This window comes from Baudoinia panamericana (genome assembly GCF_000338955.1).
Source record: "Baudoinia panamericana UAMH 10762 unplaced genomic scaffold BAUCOscaffold_2, whole genome shotgun sequence".
In the NCBI taxonomy this organism is placed as follows: Eukaryota; Fungi; Ascomycota; class Dothideomycetes; order Mycosphaerellales; family Teratosphaeriaceae; genus Baudoinia; species Baudoinia panamericana.
The window spans coordinates 1990580-2007283 of NW_006911258.1; the positions used below are offsets into that span (position 1 = coordinate 1990580).

Here is a 16704-nt window from a genome sequence, read left to right on the forward strand (position 1 = left end):
CGGTTGATTACGTTGAAGAGCTTACGCTTCTTGTCGTATCGTTCAGCGCGATATCAAAAGTCTAACATTGAGAGCTCTTCAGCCCTGGCAAGCTCCGCACTATGGGCCGAAGAACACTCAATACCGTCAGCTCGATACCGCCGGCGTCAGTAACTCTCCAGAAGCCAATGGTCCACACCAGCCGAAGTTGTCGCATCGGCACTGTTCGTACCTTGGGCAGCTGTTCACAGTCGGTCAGTGCCGTTGAAACGTTGAATGGAGAGATACTTACTGCACGGATTCCATCCCCAACACAATATGCCAAAGCTTCTCGAACATCCACCCGGTCCTGAAATCGTCGACCCTACCAGCCTCGGAAGCTCAACGAAGCATTCCACTCGTACTGTTCACGCGGTCGCTGGAGAATCGTGCTCCGACTCACCCTAAACTGTGCGCAGCACGGCCCGCCGAGAAGCGGCGGTGCATCACTTTGTGTCTTGTTGATGTTTCAGACATGTCCATCAGGAGCCGCCGGGGTCGTGGGCTCGATATCTGGCGGGCAACCCGGATGTGGCTTACACCGCAAGCTGACGTAACCGGCTGCGTTAATGTTCTCCATCCGTAAGCTACGCAACGTATCTGGTTGATTGGTGGGTTTAGAGAACACATCATTGTGCCACTGATCTTCAGTTGCGTGTAGGAAGAGTGAGTATTGCGGTAAGGCGTCGTAGTAGTCCAGAAGATACGACAGACATGCGCAGAATTCGAGACCCGCAATCACCCTCGGCTGGAGGTATTGCAACTCAGGTCGTACGTCTGTAGTATACACAAAGGCAGTAAAGGAGCCGCAAGAGGTCAGCTGCATAAGTGGAACTGGGAAAGGTTGGCTGACGGGTCTAGGCCAGCTAGCCAGCGGACGTCGTCAAAGCGCGTTTTAGGAACGACCAGTGCTTTCTGTACTCGGGATGTGTCTTGCGGAATGCGCAATGTAGGCTGCCCGGAGGGTACCCTTAGGCTTCAAACTGTACTTACGGCAGACGGCCAGTTCCAGAGAAGCACAAGAATGGCAGCGATGCCGAGTGAGCCTAGGGCGGCAGTTTTCATCTGAAGCCGCCTGTTATCGAGACTCGATCTAGATGAACGCCAAGACTGTGGCATGCCACGGGTGAAACATGTGTACGCAGGGTGAGCAGAGGGAGTGCATTACGTAGCGCTTCAGCAAGGAGCGGTGGCTTCATACATTGTACTGAACTGATCGACATTACTGTACATACTTCGACTTACATCGGGCTCTGCGGCGAGGGGCTCCTTCCTACTAGGTAGACACATTCGCAGTCGCCCAAGCAAACCGCCTCGAACCTCGATCATGCAGGGAGAATTCTTCGGGAGGCGCCAGATCAAGTGGGTGCAGCAGAGCGGTCTCCAGTGTAGGGCAGGAAACATGCGCGTGTGCATGGTTCCGAGCATGTAAAGAGCATGTCTATGCTAATGATTGAACGAAGTGAAGTGGTTTGCAGATTAAGGAAGGTATATCGTTGTCACTGGCAACAGCCGAGGTTTGGCGAACCGCTTTCCGCGAACTTCACGATGGAACGCATCGATGGAAGGCATTCGCGCGTCCAATATCAACGCTTCTGGCTGCTCGAAGGCAGTAATGACTTTACCACCATCATTTGAGACCCAGAGCCTGTTGTAACATGGCGCGTTTGCGACGTCGTAGTACCGAGAATTACTGGGAGCCGACGACATCAAAGCCAAAATTAAGCGACAGCCAAACAAACACCGACTCCACAGAATCAGTACAGCACGCCATAAGAAGATCGCCTCGCAAACAAGCCTCGAAAACATTTGTACAGGTCGAGGATGTGGACTGCGGCAACGATGTGCATTCTCTGGACCTCGTGCCCAAGCGCGGCTCTTTTGCCATACCACGAAGCAAACACATCCGGCTAGCGCCACTGAACGTTTCGCGATCCTCGGACTTGGCTGTCTCAGTACTGCGAGAAACCCTGAAGTTCAGCCCAGCAAAGCGAACTGTCCTTGATGGTGTTCGTTCGCCGAAACAGGAAATTCATCCAGACGTACGATCTGAAGATTCCAACTTGGTCGTCGAAGACAGCGTCTCGGGGAGGGATGTTGAGCAGAGTGTCTGGTGCGGAAGCGACGCGTCATCTGAGGGCTCGGAAGATGAGCTGCCCAGCCCACGCAAGCTGATCGGGCTACCATCTAGACTCTTACCGGAGAATGCAGGGCTGGGCGTGACAGAGCTAAACGTGCGACTGGATGCACTGAGTCTTCCCCAGCAACCAAGCAAGAAAGACCCAGCGCCAGACTGTACGACGAGCTGCAGTGATATACTGTCACGGCCGAGTAGCTCCTCAGACAAGGAGAACAACGATGCCGTCCTGCGCTTTTCACCTCCTCGCCTTTACAGCCCGCAGAGACAGCGCACACCTAGACGGCTAGTGACGCCACCTCCGACATCAGCGCCTAAAGGCCGTCTGCTCTCGCCATTAAAGCGTACAGCAAGAATACCCACGCCACCCCACAGACCAAGTATTGATGCCTTCTGGAACCCAGAGACAGTCAATGACTGGAACGACCAGTACTCGCCGCGGAAAGAATGGTCGCCGAAGAAGCTCAGAGAGGTGCGCGATGTCAATTCCACGTCGCCGCTCTCCTCGCCGCGCAAGCTTCAAAGCCCGTCGAAGCGCACCAAAGCTGAGATGAGTGTCCGTAGAGATTGGGAAAGCCGGAAGCATCAGCTCGCAGAAAGCTTCCTTGCTGAGCTGGATGCAGAGATCACCAATAGGCAGATCGCACAACTTGCGGCGTCAACAGGCGGTGTGAAGCTTGTCTGGAGCAAGACACTTAATACGACCGCCGGAAGAGCGAACTGGCGGCGGGAGACGACCAAACAGCGCCAAGCCGACGGTAGCGTGACCACAACCCACAAACACCACGCCTCCGTTGAACTAGCCGAGAAAGTCATTGACGACGAGCTTCGTCTCCTGAACGTCCTCGCGCACGAGTTCTGCCATCTTGCCAACTTCATGATCTCTGGCATCAAGGACCAACCGCATGGCCGCTCTTTCAAGGCCTGGGGAGTCAAATGCACACGCGCATTTGCGCCTCGTGGAATTGAGGTGACAACCAAGCATAGCTACCAAATCGAATACAAGTACGTTTGGCGTTGTGAGGGTGAAAATTGCGAAGCCGTGTTCAAGCGGCATTCGAAAAGTATTGATCCTGCGCGTCAGCAATGTGGGCAGTGCCGTGGGAAGCTGTTGCAGATCAAACCGGTACCGAGGAAGGAGACTGCGGGTCAAGGCTATGCGGCGTATGTGAAAGCGCATTTTGCCAGTGTGAAGGCTGGCTTGCCAGGTGGTGCGACGCAGAAGGAGGTCATGGAGGCCATTGCAAAGCGATACCGGGCTGAGAAGGCGGCGAGCAGTCTGAGCGAGGGCGGAAATAAATCGGACAGTGTGCCACTATCCCTTGTCCCGAGCGATGCGAAACTACCAGTTTCGAGCGAGGTCGAGGTGATTGATCTAGAGGAGGACAGCATTGAGATCGTTTCCCGAGCGCTGGAATCCATTATGCTAAGCGATGATTGAGCTGCAGCAGTCTCACGGAAAGGTCTTGCTCGTCTTAGCCAACATCAATGTTCCAGCTAACGGTTCTCCAAAGCCAACGGCTCTACCCTCATTCTTAATGTGGAATGGCATAGTCTCACCAGCTCAGCATTGGTATGAGATGGCTGTCGAAGCGTTTGCAGTTGGAGTGTGTCGGCTGCACGACAGTGGTCCACGTGATGTCCGACAAGATTCTGGAAGGCAAAGGTCACCAGATCTAGCTCACCAGTCGACAGTCGCCCTTCGGAGCAGAACTTTTACCATTAATCCTCCCCAAAAAGGCCCCAGTCCACAATCTGGAACCCTTCAATGATCTTCTCCCTGATCTCCAACCCCCTCAGCAACAGCCCTCCGTACCTGCCCTGCTCAGGCTTCACCTCCCCAGAATCATAGGTGCCGGCCACATGCGGCACATTGACGGTGATAATCAAATCAGTCGCTTGCTCCACCAGCCTTACAAGCAGTAGGAGCAAGGCAACAAAATCGGGCTCGTTATCACGTCCGCGCTGCTTCTCGCCGGGCAGTGATGTAGCCAGCAGCCCGTATGCTTTCGTGCCCTGCCTATGCACATATCGTCAGCGTCAGCATCCCAGCCCTTTCCCCACTACAGAGTCAAACGGGGCAAACAGAAGGGAGCCTAGATACGTACGGCAACTTCTGAAAGCGCACCTCCCCCTTCATAAGAACTGTCACCTCCCCATCTATTTCCGCACCACTCTCCTCCGTGATGTCGTCGAGATGGAACTGCAATGCGTCCACATCACTCATCCCATCGACCCGCTCAAGTATATCGAACACCACGGAGGTTAAGCCATTAGTGTCAAGCCAGACTTCTTGATTATCAGGGACTCGACGAATCTCGCTGACGTCTGCAAATGTGGCGGGGAGTGGACATTGGACCGCGCCGCCGAAGAGATTGGTGAGGCGGTATCCATCGGCCATTTTGCTTGTAAGTAGACGAGGTTCTTGCAAGAGTCGCAGGTGATCGAGAATCTTGTAAACGGATTATGAGAGGATTGATAAGCTGGCACCCATTAAGCTGCGATGCGGCAGTCTACTTGCCGCTAGCATATTGGCATACTTATATCATGATTCACTATTGCACGTTGTGTGCAATCACTATCTTCTACTCTCCACCTGGGGCAGCACAAGTGCGCCACCGAAAGGTCCGAGGCGACCGTCGTCGGCTAAACAGGCCTGAGGCACAAAGGCCGTGCGCTGTGAAGCAAGCCTTTAGTCATGCCATGGTCTTACATGTGCTCTCCAAGCTGCTCGTTGGACACCGCCACGAGGCTAGGCATACACAACCGCGCAAATTCCCCACCTCACGCCGCCCAAACGCCCTCTCCGACGCCTTCGACCCAACCTCCCAGTCTCTCCACCCCACCCATCCACTCCTTCAATCGTCCCCTCATCCCTTCGATTCCTGTCCGCTCCAGCACTTTAGGTTGCACCCACCATACTCGTGCGACTTGTGCAACCTGGTCGATCTTGCCTTTGAGTAATCCGAGACTCAACGCCTTCATCACCAGAAATTCTATCTCGTCCTCCTTCACCTTCGTCTCTTGCGAGATAGTCTGGAACGTCATGGCCCTGTCCTGGGGCGCACGGGAGAACACGAGCTGTGTGAGGGCGGAAAGAGATATCTTTTGGTAAAGGAAGGACTGATGCTCTGCCAGTAGTGGAGCTTCGGAAAGATGTGATTGCAGTATAGTGTAGGCATGCAGATCGCCGCGGTTGAAGGCGAACAGCAAATCACGGAGCCAGGCGTGCTTTGTGTTTTCCAGGCTGTCGAGGATGGTATGGAGAAGCAGTTCGCCGAAGTTGTAGATCGTTTCGCTTACGAGTGCTGCGATGCTAAGGTCGTAGGCTATGCGGTGTCGCTCTGGTTCGGAAAGATCGGAGAGCTCCACACATGCCAGGTAGAGGAGAGTGGTGCGGTAGTAATTTGCGAAGTCGTGCTGTTGTTGGTAGTAGTCTGCGCTAACGCGGTAGAAGGAGGCGTGCACGACTGTCTCAACGGCGTCAAAGGTGTCGAGGACGCTCTCGCATTTGTCTAGGGCTGTGCGAGACTCGGCTTTCTGGCCTAGCCGTAAGCGCACGGAGGCGACGTGTGCGAGCGCGAAGACGTAGGCGTCTTGTGAAGCAGGCTTGTCGACGCGGGATGTGAGGGAGGTGAGGAATGAGAGGCGGTCTTGCTCGTCTGAAACACAACAATGTTAGAACCCTTTCTCGTTCCTCGCTTGGCGGTTCAGCATACTTTCACATTGCGTCGCCGCACTTAGACCGATCTCAACCAGCTTCAACTGATTAATCTTGTCCGCGAAACCCTTCACAAACCCCTCGTACAGCACTAACCGCTGCGGTTTACTCTCCGGCTCATTGTAAAAATTCACCAGGATGTCCGTCAGCTCATGCCACAGCTTTCGCTCCCAGTAATCTTCAAAGCTGAGGAAGTAGTGCTGCAAGTCTTCCGGGGCGTTGTCGCGCTGCTCAGCGAGCAGGTTGGATATCTTTTCGTTCTCCATCTCGATCAGAGCCGAGTCGGAAAAGTCGTAGTGGCGAGAAGGTCAAGCCTTGTTGGATTGATGCGTTCGTTGAGGCGGTGAATGGTTGCGGCGGTATCTAGACCGTTGCAGCAGGACGCTTTCCTGCCGGGTAGGCACGTGCACTTGCGTTCCTCTGGGTGGAAGTGGCGTCAAGCGTGTGGCGCGACCAGATCGGCTTGAGAAGGTATTTCGCTGGTGTGTGGATGAGACACTGAGCAGTAAGACGTGTTATTGATCTTGTAGACAGCGTGTTGATGATCGACCTGCTGTTCGTCTCTGCCAAAGGCAACGAAAGCACCTAGTTCGACTTACTAATCATGCATCCAGCGCTAGCGCACCGTCACCGGCCCGATACCTCCGCTCTGCCGGCTACCGAAAGATTGTGTCTCGATTGCACTTCGTGAGGCGGCATCGGGAATGCCGTAGGTGTTGGCCGATATGGATGCTTAGACACGTCGCTTGCCCTCATGTCCCTGCTAGTGTGAGCAAATCATGATGAACGGAGGGGTGGGACGCAGTGTTACGGCGTTGAGGCGCTGGAGCTGTAAGGACAAGCAATTGCCACCAATTGAGCATATCAAGCACATCCACGTCTACGACTTCGACAATACATGTAGGCTGGCTCTTGAGTAAACTAGGCTCATGATACAAGGCTGATACCGAATCGTGTACTGTAGTATTTGCGTCTCCGTTACCTAACAAGCAGATATGGAACACCGGCACCTGCGGCTTGCTCCAAGCACAAGACTTCCTTCATGGCGGCGGCTGGTGGCATAATCCAACCATTCTTGCCGCCACTGGCCAAGGTGTCTCCGTAGAGGAACCTCGTGCGTGGCAGGGATGCTGGAATCAGAAGATTGTTGACCTTGTTGAGCTTTCAACCGATGAGGAAGACACGCTATGTGTGATGATCACTGGCCGGAAGGAGGACGGCTTCTCCGATCTCGTCTCCCGCATGATCACTGCCAAAGGCTTAGACTTCGACATGGTCTGTCTCAAGCCTAACGTCAGCCCCATGGGCGAGCTCTTCTCCAGCACTATGCACTTCAAGCAGATCTTGCTGCGCGATATCGTGTGCACCTACCGTAATGCCACCGACATTCGCATATATGAGGACCGACCTAAGCATACCAAAGGCTTCCGTGACTACTTCGAGGAGCTTAATATGTCGTTCGCCTCGCTGAGTGTAGCTGCGCCGGATGATAGACTACCGATCAACGCCGAGGTTGTCCAAGTATCAGAGCAGGAACTCAGCATGGATCCCGTCTCCGAAGTCTCCGAGGTCCAACGAATGATCAACAATCACAACCAGGCCATCCTCGACGGCACAGCGCCACGACACGCGATCCCGTACAAGATCAAGCGTTCCGTCTTCTACACCGGCTACATTATCTCCCAGTCAGACACAGACAAGCTCAAGACTCTTGTCAAGTTGCCACCCAATTGCCCAGATCACGAGGTCAAACATCTTGCTAACAACATTTTGATCACACCTCGTCCGGCACCGCACTCCATCCTCGATAAGGTCGGCGGAATCGGAGCGAAGCTGTCTTGGCGCGTTACGGGCATCGCCAATCTTGAGAACAGAGTCTGGGCTGCTCGTGTGGAGCCGGCGACTCCGGGTGCAAGAATTTACACGGAGAACGCAACACCCTGCGTCGTTCTTGCAACACGCCGCCAGGCGAAGCCGATAGAAGCATCCCGCATCCGCACTTGGGAGCCCGTGCCCGAATCGCAAGCCTTCGAATTCGCAACCATTGTCGGCGAGAAAGTGCTACTGCGGATTGAGGAAGAGTTGCGGAACGAAGACGCCTACGAAGCGTCCTTCCCGAACGCACGTCATGCCCGCAAGCACCCTCGCGAAGAAGACTTCCCTTCCTTAGGCTCGACAGGCAAGCCGAAGCCACAAATGAATCGCCAAGCGTATGGTGCCGATACGAGCTACGCCGGCAGAGCTGGCGGCGGAATAGGATTTGCTGCTCAGCGCGGCGGCGGTCGTGGCGGCGGTCGAAGCGGCAGAGGCGGCGCCCAGAATCGCGGCTTTCATCGTGGTGCGGGCGGTGGTAGAGGGCGTGGGAGGGGGGCTTACCGGTCTCTGGACGATAGTGTCGGACAGGGTTACGGGAGTGGCGGAATGCAGTATTAATGGGGCTGCTGTACGCGTTCACGTGGCTTGGTGTTTACCACCGCATTGCAATCGGTACGCATGGAAGCTGGGGATGGGGTATGTGGGCTTGACGGCGCGATAAATTAGTGGATGGTGATGAAGGCGGCATACGGCATCACTTCTAATGTTGCTGCAACACGGATGCTTTGGGGAGGATATTGATTTGTTAGCGAGGTGCTTGGGCGTTCTATGTTTCCAGATGACATAATTGATGCCATAGTGGACTTCATGGCTCGTGGATCTGGGACACGATCCCGCTGCGACATTGATTGTGAGTAGCTGCGTGCGTCAGGTCACTACCGGTGTATCCGCACTCTCTCACTTCACCAGAATGATCTCGGCCGCGTTTAAGTCACTTGAGACATCGCTATGCTGTTCGCCATTACACATGCATTCATTCGAGCATCATGCGCGGCGTTGCCTCACTTCACTTCGCGGCAGGCAGCACGATCACGACAACGACTCTTCCATTGCCACCCAAGCCGTTCTCTCCCAAGGTGCTAAGAAGACGGCACGCTGCGCATCACTCAAGTTTCTGACACCAGCATACATTCTAGCCAGCTGTGCCGTTCCCATCTCGCCCAGAGGTGGCAAAGTCTTTTGAGCTGTCTTCAGCGCCATCACCGCCACACACGCATCTCCCGACGACTCCAATAGCTCGGACCACGCTACCGAGTGTTCAGGTCTGAGCATAATAGCACACTGCGCCTCCAGCACGTCACCAACTCCAGCCTGATCCTGGAGCGCAGCTAAGCCGGAGAGCACAGCTTCAATCCGGTCCTGTTCGTGAGGCTGTAAGTCATCCTTCAAGCGCAGGTTCGCAAGGTCTTCCTTGACAGCACTTGCGGTCTCGCCATCATTGTCCAACGCAGCAATAGCTCCTAGAAGGGTGACGCTTCCGACATGCTCAGGATGCTTCTCCGCGCAGTCGACCAATTGCTCTCTCGCCACATTCTTCTCCTCTCCACCGCCGTGCGCCCACAGCACCTGTACAAGCTGGCAAACAACATCGGGATCATTCTTGCTTTCCTGCAAAGCCGTACGGAACATTCCAATCGCCCTAGTCGTCTTGCCTAGCTTATACAACGACATACCTGCGGTAAGGTGTGCAGACAGCCGCAGGCGGCGCCGTCCTTCCACATCCAAGCCGCTATTATCGGCGTCCGAGGTAAGATCCAGCGCCGTCTCAGCATGTCCCGTAGCTTCGTCATACGTCGTGGCCGAGGCAAGCAAGCAGCGGGCAAGATCAGACTTGGCATGAGCGTAGCGCCCAAGCGCACCAAGGCTCTCGGACTGCTCGTACTCCGCTTCAGCAGCCGTGCAGATCTCCGTGAGCGCTTCCACAGCACCGCTGTAGTTGCCTACGCGCTCCAGGAACAGGGCGGAGAGGTGTCGGTAGGGCAGATCTTGCGGCGCCTGCGTTCCCAACTGCTCAAGCGCAAACACTGGCTGGATAAGCTTAGCAAGGTCGCTCGACTTTGACTGCACGGAGAGGATGTGATCAAAGCTGGAGAGCGTGTACTGCCGCTTTGTAATCGTAGACACAGCATCTGAAATCTCAAAAGCGTGCGTCAAGTGATTCAGTGCTTCCTTTGTTTCGCCAACGAGCAGAGCAATCAACCCCTCGCCGACCCAAGCGTGAGCGTATTCGGGATCAGTAGACTGCGCCCTTCCAAACGCCGCATGCGCGAGCTCATGATCGTTTTGCAGAAGATACAGCACGCCCAGATTCGTCCATACCTTCGCGTTCAGCTCGTTAAGATGAAGCGACCGAACGAAAGCGTGCTGCGCGACTTTAGTATTTAGCGTGGTAGTTGCGACTCCGAGGGCGTTCCAGAACTCGGCGTTGCCGGCTTCCAGCTCGATGGCACGCTTGAAACAGCGCACAGCGGCCTTCAGATAATGCTTGCCCGCCTTCGGCTCGCTGCAGACGCACGCACGATGTTCTGCCCAGCCGAGATTGTACCAAGCGACGGCCTGCGCGTGGAGGTCGTTTGCGCACGCCGAGATGGCGCGCTTGTAGGCGAGAATGCCGGCCACGATCGGTTCGTTGGACGCAGTTGGAGATACCTCGCCGTGCGTGTCCAGTTGCGACAGCGTATCAGCATTCAGCAAGTCGATGTCTGTAAGCAGAGTATAAGTCGCCTCCCCAGTATCTGCTCTTAGCAACCCAGACACTGCCGAGCTTGGAAACCGCTGCCTGGCTGCCTGTACCCACGAGAAGATAAGGCAGGCATCTCCGACTGCCTTCCAAAGGTTAAAAGCGTTTGGCCGGTCCTTAACAACAACCCCGGCAGTTTCAATAGCCTGCAAAGAGCTCTCAACGGCTTGCCCATAAAGCCCCGACTGCAAGCATCTCCACGCCTTCTCCACAAACGTCTGCAACAGCGACACCAGCACGCCAAACTCTTCACTCCTCTCCTCAAGCACCTCCCTCAAGCCCGCAATAGCGTCATCGAAATCGCCAAGCTCTCGGTGCACGTTTGCAAGCATATATCTGGCAAACCATGTCTCGCCGCTGACTTTCATCGGTGTCCCCTCCGGCGGGTTCAGAGCGAAGTTGAACGTCCGCAAAGCCGAGTTGTACCTCCCCGAGTTATGGTAGCTCTCACCAAGACCGACGTACGACTGGTAGTCGTCCGGGCTGATGCGTAGCGCAGCTAGAAAGCTGACAACTGCTTGCGAGTACTCCTGCCGATTCATCTGAACCACTCCAAGCGCGGAGTAAGGCCAGCTAAGCCCCTTTCGCTTGGAGCCAGGGGGTGGTCGTGCGCGGCCAGAGTCGACGACTCGTTGTGCGATTACTTCCACTATGTCCCAGTCGCGTTGGTCGGCGAAGGATTTGGCGAGATGTTCCGCTGCGTCCGTCTCGGCTGGTGATAGCTCGAAGGCTTTCTGGAAGCATTGACGAGCACGCTTACGGTCACGGGCATAATCGGCGTAGTAGTAGCCCAGACTTGTGTAGGCGGGGGCAAAGTTGACGTTGGTTTTGATGGCGGCAAGAAAGCGGGCGTAGGCGCCATCGCGGCTTTTGCGGGCGGCTTTTGAAGTGTCCAGATTCCAGATGCAGACGCCTACACGATACAGTACCTGAGCGCGGAGGTCACGGGCCTGTGGATCGTCCGCCTTTAGCTTGGGAAGATAGCTTTCTAGCTCTTGCTGTGCCTGCTCGTGCTCGCCACACAGTGCACGACACCACGCCAACTCGGTGCCGACTTGTACGTTCGATGGATCTTGCTCTAGCGCTTGCGCGAGGAAGTTGATTGCATCCGAGTAGTCTTCAGTCTCCTCAAAGATCAAGCCCAGGCCTATCAGTACAGGAGTCCACATCGGCCTCCGCTGCAGGATGTCCTCAAAGAGCCTGTGAGCTTCTGCGTGGTGGCGAGGTGCCTGGAAGTAAACTAGAGCCGTGGCCAAGGTGCTGTTCAATGCATCACGGGTGTTCTGAAAGGTCATACCAAGCTTTTGCGACTCGGCCGTGGTAGCCTGTAAGCCCGCCCGAGCGGTTTCGGCGGCTGTTTCGTGCTCATCGAGGTGAAGGTAATAGTCTGCAACTAAGCGATGCGCAAAAGGTGACTGCTCGGAGGCCGAAAGTCCTTCGTTCATTAAGAGCAAGCGTTCCTCTGCGGTCATCTCCTTCTTCGCCTCCGTATCCGAATTGTCGTTCTTCGGGGCCGGCGGGAACGGAGACAGCTCGCTGCTAAGCCATGCCTGCAAGATCTTCGCAAGCCCAGCATCCGGGAAAGATGCAACATACTCTCTCAAGATGTTGACATCAAGACCCCTCAAGTCGTCAAGATCTCTCGTCTCAAGCACTAGATCCCAGGCGTTCTGGTATATGTGTTTTACAATAACCATTCCCTCCGCCAACGTCAGGACCTGATCTAGCTTGGCACGCTTTTGCTCAGCCGGAAGCACGATCAGTAGTTCATAGGCTCGCTCCAGTAGTTTCTCCTCGTACTGGTGCCGCACCTCATCGTCGTTGGTCCAATTGATGATTTGCTGGTACAAACCTTCGAGCTCGCTCGAGCCAAGCACTTCTCGCTTCACATCGGCAGTGACTTGGCCTAGTCTCGCACCTATGCGCGTTCGTCGCTCGTTGATCTCACGCTGAATACGCTTCGCTTCCTCATCCTCGGTGATCTCCACCAAGCGTGAGTAGGTGTGTGAGGGATGCGGAATACGGCCTTCCAAGTAATCGTAAACCGGGCCTCCAGGCAGCAAGACCTTTAATGCACGCTTATACTGCGTAGTTGTCCCATTCTGCTTAACAAACGTGGTAAGCTTATCGATGGTCGTCTGACATCGGTGTTTGTCATCGACATTCGCGAAAGCTACGGCCGCTTTCACAGCAGCCTCTCGGTATTCGTCGACTTTGCTCGAACCTTGAGCTTCATAGACGCTGCAGAGGCCGAGCCATGCTTGGCTGTCGTCCGGCTTGGACTTCGCCGCCGCTTGGTAAGTCTTTGCTGCGTCGTCGAACTTGGCCTGCTTTTCGAGAGCGCGAGCCAGGAAAAGGCGAGCGAAGTAGTTTTGCGAGTCAGATGCTAGCACGATCTGAGCCTCTACGACAGCCTTTGCGTAATCTTCGGCGTCGAGAGCGGCTTTGGCGGCTTTTAGATTGGCTTTGGTGGACATGCTACACAATTCGATTCACCTTTGACCATGGCCGTTTGAGAAGGTCAGCTATTTCAAGCGGGAATGCCGCGGCTTGATCAACTGCGAACTGATTAACGGTCAATTGGATTCAAACTGCCTCGAACACTGTTTGTTCAGTCTGGCTTGAGGTTCGCTAGCGCCGGAGACAGGTCCGCTGCAAGCTGTTCGGGTAGATCCGCTGTATGCCGATGAGATCACCACTCGCTCAGTCTTGGATAATGGTCGTTGGTCGATCTGGTAGCATTGTTGTTCTTGTATCGTCATAACTTGACAACAGTCTCACCCTGAGTCAGTGTAGCGATGGAGAGGACGATGCTGTCACGTACAGCGCAACGAACTATTCCACGATGTAGTCGTGCAGCATCCTCACGTGCCGACTTCCTGGCAAGGCAAAGTGCACCGGCAAGGATAGCAGCAGCGTCACATCAAGATAAAGCGTATCGGAAACAGCAACAACTACTACGATCGATCCTTGCGATCGCTATTGCTGGTGGTGTTGCCACACTAACGCAACACTACTTGAACGATGGAATGCTCAGGGTCGCGCATGCGGAAGCTCCGCCGAAAGACGAAGAGAACGCGTTGGTGTTCGAGGCTTCGCGGAAGAAAGCAGGCTTGAGTAAGGAGGAGAATCGAGATCTGATCTCAAGTCAGCATCACCAAGTCAAGCGGTCGTGGGAGAATCCAGGCGTGTATGCCTGGGGAAGCAACAGCGGCAGAGTAGCTGCTCCAGACAGCACCGAGAATGTGATCAAGACGCCACGACGCATCAACTTCTTTGATGGTATGCTGCTGCGAGACATCAAGCTGGATCGCAACGCTGGTGCGGCGATCGATGAGAAGGGCAATCTCTTGCAGTGGGGGACTGCGTACGCCCCGGACACGAAATCGCCGGCAACAACATTACAAGGGAAGGACCTGGTTGCACTCTCAATGTCGCGCGACCGTGTACTTGCACTGTCACGCAGTGGTAAAGTGTACAGCTTACCGATGTCTGCCGAGGACCAGGCTGCGGGTATCAAGCCTTCAGAGTCAACATGGCTCCCCTTTTGGACCACACCAAGTCCCGTTTCATACCGACTGATCGCGCCCAAGGACCTCAAATCTCCCGAGAAAGTGACGTCGATCGATGGTGGTCTCGAACATGCTTTGCTACTGACCTCTCAAGGCCGCGTTTTCTCCACCGCTTCTTCCTCCGACAGCTTCCCAACCCGCGGTCAGCTCGGTATACCAGGCCTGACATTCTTGACTAGACCAGAGGGGCCATACGACCAACCTCACGAGATCACTACCCTCCGCGGCTTCAGTATTGCGAAGATTGCTTGCGGAGATTACCACTCATTAGCGCTTGATCGAGACGGCCGCGTATTCTCCTGGGGCGACAACTCGTCAGGCCAGCTCGGCTTCGACTTCAATGCCGAATCGAGTATCGTCGACGCCCCGTCCCTCATCCCAACTCAGAAGCTGTACAGCGGTACCTCGCAAGTCCCATCCATCACCAGCATAGCCGCAGGCGGCAGCAATTCCTACATCACCGTTGATGCGACCAAAGTCGCCGCACAAACGGGCAGACTCTTGACTGAAGACGAGGCCAAAGCGAATAGAGGTCTTGGTAGAGTGACTGCGGATACCTTTGCGTTCGGGGCGGGAATCTACGGTGGATTGGGAAACAGTAGGTGGACACACGTCCAGCCGTCTCCAATCAAGATACCAAGCCTATCCGGGCTGTTCGAGTACGACGAACGCACCAACACCACTGTGCCCATCCGACTAGCGCATCTCAGCGTCGGCGCCACGCATGCCGCGGCTGTGATGAGGAACATCACGCACACTTCCGCGTCCACTGATCTTACAAGTAGCGACGACTCGACCAACTGGGGCGCCGATATCGTGTTCTGGGGCGGCAATGAGCATTACCAGCTAGGCACCGGAAGGAGGAATAACATGTCAAGTCCGACGTACCTCCAGCCCTTGGACATGGAGGCGGAGATCAAGCGGGCGAAGAGGAGTACGGGTGGGAAGGAGGAGCATCGATTTCATATTACGCCGCGCGCTACAGCAGTGCTGGGAGATGGCAGGCGGGTGAGTGTGGAGCAGAGGGTGGAGTGCGGGAGGGGTGTTACTGCTGTTTATTCGGGCACTTGAGCGTCTGTTTGTAGCCTACGATGTGGGCGTGTAGATATCTGCTCTCTCGGGATACCACAGAGGGAGAGATCAAAGACAGAGACGCGAGCATCTTTCAGGCTCGGACGCTTTGTACAGGTCCCAAACTGAATGAGATCCACACGTCGTCGCCACTCGCCTTTGCTCGGGCTGCCATTCGCAGGAAGTGCTCGCCTGCGTCGGAGACCATGTCGTCTCAGCCAGCTCTCTCCGCGTGCGGTCAATATACTAATTCTTCCTGTCCATTCGAGAGCGGAGGCTGGGCGCCAATGGCTGCCTCTGTACAGAGAGCGGACCCGCTGGCTTCTGCTGCCGCCTCTGTATTTGCTACGGTAAGATGCGTAACGGCGTCGGACATGGTCGCATCCCGGGATCCGCTATTGATGTGCTCAATCGGCCGATTGGGCGGGGAGCAAGACGTGTGATGTGGAGGATCAAGGTCGCTCTCAGTCTCTTCGTGATCCGCCATGTCTACCTGCGGCCGCTCACGCTGCGCAGAGATGGAAGATCGGGTTCCGTTTCGGCGTGCGAGCTTCCTCTACGGCAGCCTCCACTGGCTCACTTGAGCGTGCCCTTCGAGGTCTCTTGACTACATCAAAGTTGTCACTACTGGTCGGACGGTGGACGTGTACAACATTTGAAAAGCGCTTCGCTTTCATGGCCTAAGGTCTCACTTTGAGAATCCGTGTCAGCACCTACAAACGTAGTGACCTCGTCCTCGGCGACTTCGCATTCGTAACTGGACGGTACTTGTTGCGATGGTCCGAAGTCGGGATCAAGTATCTCATGACGCTTTTCGATAGCTTCTACGTGCGCTTGGTGGGGATCCTCCGGCTGCTGCGGTGGGTTACTGCTGTGGTAGCTCGTATTCACCCGAGCGATGCCAGCATGCGGAAGTTCAGCGCTGCGAGCTCCGCCCTAGGCAATGCCTCGTTCCTCTTGCGAGGATCTGACCACGTTCGCAAGCCGGAGGTGGTCCGTACTCCAGTGCCGAAACGTCATGGGTACGAGTGCTGCAAGGCTGCACAAATGGTCCTGCCGTCGACGTGTCATCAACCGGCGGTATAACAGAGGGCTGTTGAAACTGCGGGAGGAATTCTGCGTCCAGATCGAGGTGACGTCTCTATCAAAGTAGCACTGCTTCGTCTCTTTGCGAGAGGAGATCGTTCGGAAATAGATGGTTTTGACCGAACTGCAACACAGGTGGTCGAAGATGTCCTCTTGTGGGGAGATCGTGGTGGTTCACTGTTACTGCCACCTGCACCGAGCTGGCTCTGCAGCAAGGGCATCTTTCTGGAGCAAGAGTCTGTAAGGTAGTACGATGTCAAGGCACGTGTGGCATGTTTGCCGTACTCATCACCGACAGCCACTCAGATCAATAGCAGGTCCCGCGGTCTGGTAACATGCTGGCTGTGTTGACAAGGTTCGTGCAAGGTGGTGGCGTTTGGCTAAAACAACGCTGCAGTCGAAGTATGCATGGGCTCGCTTAGATTCCGCTGCCAAAGCTGCGATTGGTTTGTCGCTGGGCGCATGAGGCTCGTGCAAAGTGCAA

At 55.2% G+C, this 16704-nt stretch overlaps 9 protein-coding genes across 9 annotated transcripts; 4 read left to right on the top strand and 5 right to left on the bottom strand.

Annotated features, from left to right (window-relative positions):
• Window positions 1-409: 409 nt before the first annotated feature.
• On the bottom strand, window positions 410-1019 carry BAUCODRAFT_373961 (uncharacterized protein). The gene has a single exon (XM_007674651.1). The coding sequence runs from the start codon at window positions 842-844 to the stop codon at window positions 488-490; it is 357 nt and encodes a 118-aa protein (XP_007672841.1). The 5' UTR covers window positions 845-1019; the 3' UTR covers window positions 410-487.
• Window positions 1020-2453: 1434 nt separating this feature from the next.
• On the top strand, window positions 2454-3596 carry BAUCODRAFT_64037 (uncharacterized protein; the record flags this gene model as incomplete). The annotated part of the gene is made up of 1 exon (XM_007674652.1): window positions 2454-3596. A coding segment is annotated over one exon (1143 nt), but the record flags the coding sequence as incomplete, so codon positions are not given.
• A 281-nt stretch (window positions 3597-3877) lies between these two features.
• Window positions 3878-4556, bottom strand: BAUCODRAFT_64329 (uncharacterized protein; the record flags this gene model as incomplete). The annotated part of the gene is made up of 2 exons (XM_007674653.1): window positions 3878-4175; window positions 4270-4556. 2 exons carry the CDS (start codon window positions 4554-4556, stop codon window positions 3878-3880), a joined length of 585 nt encoding a protein of 194 aa, XP_007672843.1.
• A 191-nt stretch (window positions 4557-4747) lies between these two features.
• BAUCODRAFT_373957 (uncharacterized protein) lies at window positions 4748-6227 on the bottom strand. The gene is made up of 2 exons (XM_007674654.1): window positions 5875-6227; window positions 4748-5817 (listed from the first exon to the last, which is right to left on the bottom strand). The coding sequence occupies exons 1-2, from the start codon at window positions 6140-6142 to the stop codon at window positions 4940-4942; spliced, it is 1146 nt and encodes a 381-aa protein (XP_007672844.1). The 5' UTR covers window positions 6143-6227; the 3' UTR covers window positions 4748-4939.
• A 358-nt stretch (window positions 6228-6585) lies between these two features.
• On the top strand, window positions 6586-8371 carry BAUCODRAFT_30827 (uncharacterized protein). The gene is made up of 2 exons (XM_007674655.1): window positions 6586-6776; window positions 6841-8371. Exons 1-2 carry the CDS (start codon window positions 6659-6661, stop codon window positions 8307-8309), a joined length of 1587 nt encoding a protein of 528 aa, XP_007672845.1. The 5' UTR covers window positions 6586-6658; the 3' UTR covers window positions 8310-8371.
• On the bottom strand, window positions 8362-8688 carry BAUCODRAFT_374074 (uncharacterized protein). Its single transcript, XM_007674656.1, has one exon. It carries the CDS (start codon window positions 8594-8596, stop codon window positions 8414-8416), a length of 183 nt encoding a protein of 60 aa, XP_007672846.1. The 5' UTR covers window positions 8597-8688; the 3' UTR covers window positions 8362-8413.
• On the bottom strand, window positions 8689-13088 carry BAUCODRAFT_374081 (uncharacterized protein). The gene is made up of 2 exons (XM_007674657.1): window positions 12988-13088; window positions 8689-12934 (listed from the first exon to the last, which is right to left on the bottom strand). The coding sequence occupies exons 1-2, from the start codon at window positions 12995-12997 to the stop codon at window positions 8781-8783; spliced, it is 4164 nt and encodes a 1387-aa protein (XP_007672847.1). The 5' UTR covers window positions 12998-13088; the 3' UTR covers window positions 8689-8780.
• A 131-nt stretch (window positions 13089-13219) lies between these two features.
• On the top strand, window positions 13220-15291 carry BAUCODRAFT_30829 (uncharacterized protein). The gene has a single exon (XM_007674658.1). It carries the CDS (start codon window positions 13290-13292, stop codon window positions 15132-15134), a length of 1845 nt encoding a protein of 614 aa, XP_007672848.1. The 5' UTR covers window positions 13220-13289; the 3' UTR covers window positions 15135-15291.
• Window positions 15292-15991: 700 nt separating this feature from the next.
• Window positions 15992-16491, top strand: BAUCODRAFT_30830 (uncharacterized protein). The gene has a single exon (XM_007674659.1). The coding sequence runs from the start codon at window positions 16041-16043 to the stop codon at window positions 16218-16220; it is 180 nt and encodes a 59-aa protein (XP_007672849.1). The 5' UTR covers window positions 15992-16040; the 3' UTR covers window positions 16221-16491.
• The last annotated feature ends 213 nt before the right edge of the window (window positions 16492-16704 follow it).

Excerpts from the sequence above, each read along its gene's own strand:
- BAUCODRAFT_373961 (XM_007674651.1), bottom strand. The coding sequence starts at position 844 with ATGCAGCTGACCTCTTGCGGCTCCTTTACTGCCTTTGTGTATACTACA.
- BAUCODRAFT_373957 (XM_007674654.1), bottom strand. The coding sequence starts at position 6,142 with ATGGAGAACGAAAAGATATCCAACCTGCTCGCTGAGCAGCGCGACAAC. Across the intron at positions 5,818-5,874 it reads TGCGGCGACGCAATGTGAAA|ACGAGCAAGACCGCCTCTCA; the intron begins GTATGCTGAACC and ends GTTGTGTTTCAG.
- BAUCODRAFT_30827 (XM_007674655.1), top strand. The coding sequence starts at position 6,659 with ATGAACGGAGGGGTGGGACGCAGTGTTACGGCGTTGAGGCGCTGGAGC. Across the intron at positions 6,777-6,840 it reads CTACGACTTCGACAATACAT|TATTTGCGTCTCCGTTACCT; the intron begins GTAGGCTGGCTC and ends CGTGTACTGTAG.
- BAUCODRAFT_374074 (XM_007674656.1), bottom strand. The coding sequence starts at position 8,596 with ATGTCGCAGCGGGATCGTGTCCCAGATCCACGAGCCATGAAGTCCACT.
- BAUCODRAFT_30829 (XM_007674658.1), top strand. The coding sequence starts at position 13,290 with ATGGAGAGGACGATGCTGTCACGTACAGCGCAACGAACTATTCCACGA.
- BAUCODRAFT_30830 (XM_007674659.1), top strand. The coding sequence starts at position 16,041 with ATGCGGAAGTTCAGCGCTGCGAGCTCCGCCCTAGGCAATGCCTCGTTC.